Source organism: Pteropus vampyrus, unplaced genomic scaffold, assembly GCF_000151845.1.
Source record: "Pteropus vampyrus isolate Shadow unplaced genomic scaffold, Pvam_2.0 Scaffold206, whole genome shotgun sequence".
NCBI lineage: Eukaryota > Metazoa > Chordata > Mammalia > Chiroptera > Pteropodidae > Pteropus > Pteropus vampyrus.
The window spans coordinates 2,786,477-2,794,677 of NW_011888987.1; the positions used below are offsets into that span (position 1 = coordinate 2,786,477).

At 33.8% G+C, this 8,201-nt stretch overlaps 1 protein-coding gene across 1 annotated transcript in view; it reads left to right on the plus strand.

The window, feature by feature from the left end:
- Positions 1-8,201, plus strand: part of PPP1R3A (protein phosphatase 1 regulatory subunit 3A) — a 49,932-nt gene that overhangs the window by 1,466 nt on the left and 40,265 nt on the right. The window contains exon 2 of the mRNA XM_023537956.1: positions 7,578-7,619. Coding sequence (XP_023393724.1) covers positions 7,578-7,619 — 42 coding nt within the window. The remainder of the gene's footprint in view (positions 1-7,577; positions 7,620-8,201) is intronic.

The window sequence follows — 8,201 nt, forward strand, 5'->3', positions numbered from 1 at the left end:
ATTTGGGATATGACCCCTCATTAGTAACCATGCTCTCCTGTTAATATGAAAAATTAAAAAAATATATCTGGCATTCAGATCTCTCTATTGTAGAGTTGGCTAATTTCCATGATACAAGGTTAGTAGATAAAACATCCATGAAGACATAGTTCCCTTCTGCTCTGCAGTGCTCCATTAACCATAGACAAATGTTTGATTACCCTTTGGGTTGTCTGCCCTGTTACTAGACCAAAAGATTCTAGTAACTGCACCAGAAATAATGTAATACGATGAAAAGAGAACTGTTTTAAGAATCAAGAAACCCAGATACTAAATGGAATTAAATAAAAACCTAAGGAATGACATTGAGAAATTTTTAACTTTATGCTTTAATGCCTTTATCTATTATACGGTAATAAATAATAACTACGAATTGTTATTCTAATGCATTGATGAACTAAATATACTATAAGTGGAAGCAATTCAATCATATAACATATTTCTATTTTTATTATCCTTTAAAGTCATTTGAAAGATTGGCTTACTCAACTTTGTAAATTATGCCAACTTTTTCAGTCCCCCAAAAACTTTTCTCAGATTTTAACTAATGTTATTAAGAGAAAATATAATCATAATCTCTACATATACTAAAATAATAATTTAGATATTTATTCAATTACTCAGCAACATAGTAGATATATAGACAAAATAGGTTCAACACTATTTAACAAAGTAATTTATATGCATAAGCATACATATATTAAATAGTTTACAAATGAGATCTTCACAAATATCTGTTAAACATGCCACAAGTTGCTCTATATGTTAGAGGAAAGCAAAATTTAGAAAAGGCAAAACTTTATTATCAAAGAACACATACAAGAAGCAGTGTTTAACTCAGGAATTTTCTTCAAGTGAAAGATCCAGTTTTAGAATTACAAGCAATACATGCTGAACTATGGTACATATAGGAGATCTCTTGATAGATGAAAGTTTACTTGATATCAGAACAAAGTGGACAACTGATAGGCCTAATATACCCCAGTCATATTATTGGAACTTCTATTCTAAGATATGTGTGTATGTGTGTGTGTGTGTGTGTGTGTGTGTGTGTGTGTGTATATATATATATATATATATATATATATATATATATATACACTTCTTCTGTGTGTGTGTGTGTATGTGTGTATGTGTGTGTGTATGTATGTATACTCCATAGACACAGTTGTGCTCAGAACAGTTATCATTGGACTCATTGGACTCATAGCAGACACCATTCAGGTTTCAGTATTGCTTTGGGGAAACACCTGAGAAGAACTAAACCACAAAACAGTCTAAAGTACTCTAAAGTTTCCTAATGAGTTATAAAAATGGAAAGAATCTCTCTCCTTTAAAACCACAAATACATTTTCTACATTTCTGTAAGTTAAAAATGACCAACATAATTCAAACCACATTTTGCAAAAAGCATTTGCCTCTGGAGGAGGCCTTTTGTGCTAAGTTTCAGTCAAACATGAATTTTTATATCTGATTTATATACCACTCAAAATTCAGTGTATAAAGGAAATCCTGACAGATCCTTAGAACAGCATGTGACATAATATAATATTTATACAGCTTTTCCATGATATAATTTATATGTAATGGGTTTTCAAATAGTCTCAAAACTCACAAAAGAGAACATTATCAAACTTCTAAATGAATATTGCAGTTGGATTTCATTGCGAAGAAGTTGGTTAGGGAAAAATAACATACCTTATTAGTGTTATTTTACAAAGTATGTACTTTGCTAAATTAAAAATGAACTAATACTTATAAAAAATTATAGCTTCTAAAATTATCCTCCTCTCTCTAAAGAGTTACAGAATCTAAATGTGCCTTTTTTGAGCATTTCTATACTTTCTGTGTAGCTTAACTTGAAGGTCACTTCTTTCAGAAGATCAAAGCAGAAGAGAAAAATATGTGAATTTTTGCTTCATACATGCAAGTAGATAAATGATAGTATATGTCTGAGTTAAAATGAAAATAAAATTGTCTGAATGTAGAAAGTAACATCTAACTTGAATTCTTCTTACTACCAAAGTTAATTTGCTTTCAGGGTCTTAGAGATTTTATCTTCTGAAAGTGTCAATAATCCTTTCTAATAAGTACTGAATGTGCTGTGAGAATACGTTTAGTAAGGTAGGATTTCAGTTATGCCGATCACCCTAGGCACTATATTTTTTCTCTGGAGATTTTTTTCAGGTCAGAGATTGCAAATCTCTCATTGATGTGACTGTCTATTTTCTTTGATGCTTGTTAGTCTATCCACTTTGGACAAAAAGAAATATCTAAAGGAAAGGAAAGCAGAATAGGTAACTCATAATTGTGTAACTGAGAGTGACTCAGAGATATTTAATTGCACCAATAAGGCATGCATCATGAGATATGTGGTAAGTGTCACCACTTTTATGGTATTGGCTTATGTGATAGCAAACTAAGCAGCTTTCTGATCTACAGCCTATGGGATTTATTTCAAAAGAAATGACAATGATATAATTTACATTAAATGTGCACATAAATAAGCTAAAGTAGCATGCATAATCTCAAAGTTAAAATTGTGGGCTTCAGAGTTAAACATGTCTGGATTTTAGTCCAAGCTTTAGATTTTAGTCCACACATGCTAGCTGTGTGGCCTTAAGCAAGTTAAACTTTGTTTCTTCATCTGTTAATTGAGAACAATAATAGTACTATCTTATGGGGGTTGTTTGAGATTTATGTGGGATAATATATATAAACTTTTGATACAATTTCTGACACATAGCAAGTTATCAGTAAATGTTAACTGTTCTAAAAAGACAAAGCTAAATCTAGCTTTAAGTGAATCTGGAAAACCCTTGAAAAGCTCAACCTTCTCCAAATTTCCTATCTTATTTACTTTCAAGGTTCCTAAATTTTCAGCTTTGAAGACACATTTCTTTGTCTTTTTTCAGGATTTTAATAAATAAGCAAAACTAATTGAATGTAAATTTTCTGAGATGTGTGTCACCTTGCATCTAGACCATCTTAAAGTTGGAAGAGATCTTAATGACTATTAAAATTTCCATATTTAAGAGATGAAAAAATGGGAGACCAGATCAGAAAGGATAAAAAGGCATTAATTTTGCTGTTTAACAGAAAGGTGCTTTAATCCCAGTAAATATATACTTAATAGCTATGTGGCCTTGAATGTATTACTTTATTTCTCAAAGCTTCAGTTTATTCATGTGTGAAAGGGGTAATGATGCCTGATGTTGTGATGATTAAAGTAAAATAAGATTGTATTTTTAAAGTTTTCAGTACAATGTTAAGCATCTATAGTCATTAAACAACAACTATAATCACCATCATCTTCATTATCAAATCTTGTTCAGCTAATTTCCTGATTCTTGGACTTGTATTTCTTCTCAGACATCACGGTCATTCTTGTTCAGGTTCCAAAACTCATTTCACAAGTGTTTATAAAGGGTCTGTGTGTCAGGTACTATGTTGTGAGGCACAAATATCCAACTGAGAAACATGGCTGGAAACATGACCCTGTGAAGATGAGGAGGCCCCAAGTTTTTAAAAAGGCACCACAGGGGCTGAGATTGGGTAGGGGAGAGAGAGAGAGCATCAAAATTAAGCTCATATTCTTTGGGTATATAATGGAAACCATGGATTAAAAAATGAAATAAGAACCATTTACATTATATTTTGTGTTTTCTTGAATATATGATCTATAACTGATCTTGTATATTGGGTAGAGGAGTGAGCTTTTCAGCATCTCCTCCATCCCCCAGCAACTGCCAAATGTACATTCCTAACCATTGGATACACAGAGTAACTTCATCTGGTTTTGTATTTTATTAAGTGAAACCAATTTATTATTTTAAAAAAATGGAATTATATAGATATTGCATGGTATTTATAACTTGGTCAGGTAATGAAAATAAATTTCTGAAAGATTTTAATGACAAAAGAGAAAATGGATCAGTGGTCAATTTTTATACCTGAGAAACAGTACTAGGTACATTTAAGAATGGGAGCAAAGTACTTTCTAAGACATGATTTTAAGATTACAGAGAGTTTATCTTTCAGTGTGGTGAAATCATTAAAATGAGGCCAATAAAAGCATTAGAAAATGAGGCTTAAGATATGTTCAAGTCAGAACCATTGGATTGTGAGACTTCCTTAATTTACACTTACAATATAATCTGGGAGCCTGGAAATAGTGCAAAGAGGTGAAAATAGCCCCACGAGGCCTTTAGGATTTAACGTCTTCAATAGCTAAATTGTTTTGAGTTCACACTAATTGTGGAAACTAGGTCTGTATAAGGGAGGGACCTCTGGCAAGGCCACATGGAAATATAAAACACAGCTGCATAGAACTCGTCAGGAAGACTATTTGGAAGCTGCCAACTGGTTGACAGCAAGGAGCCAGAGAGCCAATAGTTCCCTTGGAGATCTACCAAGACTTCATGGCTTCCTAGTTTTGTGAAAATCCATGCCATTAGGCTTAGACTTTCCCTAGAGTAGTCTTGAACTTTTTCTGAGAGAGGAAAGAAAAGGTCTCATCATTCAGGGTTTCTCTCAAGTTCTAGCTGAAAAGAATCACTATGGATGTCATGCCTCACATGAATCATCTGGGATCTCTCTGAGCCTAACTTCCCACTTGAAGCCCATCTGCAGCCTGTAAAAAATGCAGCACGGCTCAAGAACTCTGAGTTTATAAACCTCCAGGCAAAAAAAAAAAAAATGATCGTGAAGTTGTACATAGTTTTTCATCTTCTTCCAATTGTGCTAACTGTGACTCTTGTCCCTGTTTAAAGTTTTTACACCAACACTCTAACAGGAATAATAATGTAAGAAAAGTGACCTCATGTCGCACACCTGAGGTGAGCCTATTTTGCCCTGTGCCCTGTCAGACTTAAAAGATCTTCTCTACTCTGACACCTCACTTTGAAACTGTGCCTAAATATATAGATAGAGATAGATAAATTAGTTATTAGAGATAGAGATAGAGATGATAGAGATAGCAATAGAGATAGATATATAAACATATATGTGTGTATCATCTGTTTATATGTGTATGCACACAGACACATATAACAGACACACATATTTAAATTTCCCTTTTTTAAATGCAGACACCTCTAGGATGTCAAGGGCTATCTCTATCTTACACCCAATTAAGGTCGGTTTCACTAATGGGCTTTGACTTTGTATTGAGACAATGGCAATGGATAATTTTAGAGCAGAGAGTTCTATGAGATTTGAGGCAGGTTTGAGTACACAGTTGCAGTAAGGGCTCTGTAGAAGTGTGAGGACTCTGAGAGTCTGGAGTGTGTGTGTGTGTGTGTGTGTGTGTGTGTGTGTGTGTGTGTGTGTGTGTGTGTGTGTATTTGGGGGGACAGGGTATTGAAAAAGCAATGAAGCATAATGGAAACAGCACAGGCTTTTCAGTAGGGCAGATTTGGGCTTTCATTCTAACAAATTACTAACTATGTAAACTTGGATAAATTATATTTTGTATCATTATTCAAGCGTAAAATAGGGATAGTAATTTCTACTTGCCAGAGTTGCTAGAAAAAATACATTAGCTAACATATGTAAGCATCTACCCCAGTTGCTAATACTTTGTAGATGGCATAGGTGATAAATTCCACATTTTAAATAAAATCTTGTGTGTGGTGAATCCTATGCCCAAGATTAATGGGGGGGATGCTTTCTTTCTTCAATATCGTTTCTGCTGCCAGGACCCAGACTAACACAAATAGTTTCAAAATTGCTTATGTTATGGGTTCAGTAAACTTTTGATCACTAACCAGGGAAACTAACTAGTAGTCATGGCATTGCTTCTACAGGAAAAAAAAATATTTCCAAATTCTAGCAACTTCAGAACATCACCTGTTTATAAGTTGAACATAGGTGCTTTTTAAAAATGAACAACATTGTTTTTCGTAAGGTAGTTCTTAAGATGGTTCTTTTGGACTAAATGACTGAGTTGACTACACATGATTTCAGCTTGTCATCCCTGTATGTCTATGAATAAAAGATAAAATTGAATTTTATATAATTCTTTTTCTCCAAAAAATATATACCATTGCATTTTGGTCATCCCTTTGTTTTACACATTCTTTACCCCATCACTATATAAAAAAAGAAAAAGCTCCTCAGAACATATCTCTCATATCTTTTCACATTTTTATTCTGCTTCTCTAATGATTTTACTTGGTAACTGGCATGGTATTGTTATTACCTATTCTATAAATAATAACTGGTTTTGAAATCTTAATCATACTGGCCGGCGATTTAAGGGTTTTATGATAAATAGAAATAGATTGCTAAATTTAACTGCTCTACTACATTGTTTAGTGAGAGAGACTAATAGTACATTAAACAAATCTGTTTCAGGGAATTTTACTATTCCATCCCCCTCAAGTTACTCTGCAAATGGTCTGTCTGTGTTGTACATCAGTGCTATTAAAATCAAAACTAGAAATGGAATTCTAACATTGTAAACAATAGTTGTCCTATGTGCAGTTGTGGAGACTTTTTTACTGTTTTTCATTTTTAATTTTTATTGTGGTGACATTAGTTAATGAAATTCAATGTTTCAGGTGTACAATTTAACAGTATATATATATATATATATAGCATTGTGTGTTCACCATCCATAGTTAGACTTGTTTCTGCCACCACATACTTGATCCCTTTTACCCCATCTACATCCCTCCTCCTCCCTCCCCCCACACTCTGGTAACCGCTAGTCTATTGTCAACATCCATGAGTCTCTGTTTGCCCTGTTCGTTTATTGCTTTTAGGTCTATAACCCACATGTAAGTGATATCATGTGATTTTCAACCTTTTCTGTCTGGCTTATTTTGCTTAGCATGATTATCTCAAGGTCCATCTATCATGTCGCAAATGACAGTATTTCATCTCTTTTTATGGCTGAGTAATATCTCATTGTATATATGTACCACAGCTTCTTTAGCCAATCATCTATTGTAGGACACGTCAGTTGCTTTCATGTCCTGGACACTGTGAATATTGCCACTAGGAACATCAGTGTGCAAATATCTTTTGAATATGAGTTTTCAAGTCTTTAGAGTAAATACCCAGTAGAAGGTTTGCTGGATTATATGGTAGATCAATTCTTAGTTTTTTGAGGAACCTCCACACTGTTTTCCATAGTGGCTGTACCAATCTGCAGTGCAGGGAAAAGAATCTGTTCAGGTCCTCTGTCCATTTTTTGATTGGATTTTTTTTTTTTAGTGACCAAAGCAATTTATTTATTTATTTTTACATTCAAATTTCAGTGTCCATAAAGTTTTATTAGAATACAGCTATGCTCGTTTACATATTATTCATGACTACTTTCATGCTACAATGACAAATTTGTCTTTGTGGTAAAGACTGTATGTCCCACAAAGTCTAAAATTTTACCACCTGGTTTATTGCAGCAAAAGTGTGCTAATCCCTGTACTATGGGATAAAGTCTAAATCCCTTACTAAACAAAAGGAGACCTTTTAACATCTAGCCCATGCTTACATACCCAGCCTAATCTCCACTCCACTACCTGTGTTTGAAACCCAGAAGACCTGCTTAAAGTTACACTATCTCTTGTTTTCAAGTGTTTATATATGGCGTTCCCTTTTCCCAAAGCCTCTTTCCACTCTTCCTCAAATTCTTGACAAAATTCTACCTGCAGTGTATGAGGGTTTCTTTTTCTCCGCATCCTCCCCAACATTTGTTATTACTTGCCCTGTTGATAACAGCTATTCTAACAGGTGTGAGATAGCATCTCATGGTGGTTTTGATTTGCATTTTTCTAATAGCTAGTGATGTTGAGCATCTTTTCATATATCTGTTGGCCATTTGTCTTCTAGGAAGAAGAGTCTGTTCAGGTTCTCTGTTCATTTTTTGATTGGATTGTTTTTTTTTGTTGTTGTTGTTGTTATTGAGTTCTATGAGTGTTTTGTATATTTTGGATATTAGGCCTTTATTGGATGCGTTGCTTGCAAATATATTGCCATTCAAATGGTTGTCTCCTTACCATGTAGATAGTTTCTTTTGCTGTGTAGAAGCTTTTTAATTTGAGATAGTCCCATTCATTTATTTTAGCTTTTACCTCCCTTGCTTTTGAAGTCAAATTCATAAAATCCTCTTTATGTCCAAAGTCCACAAGTTTAGTTCTTATGTTTTCTTCTATGCA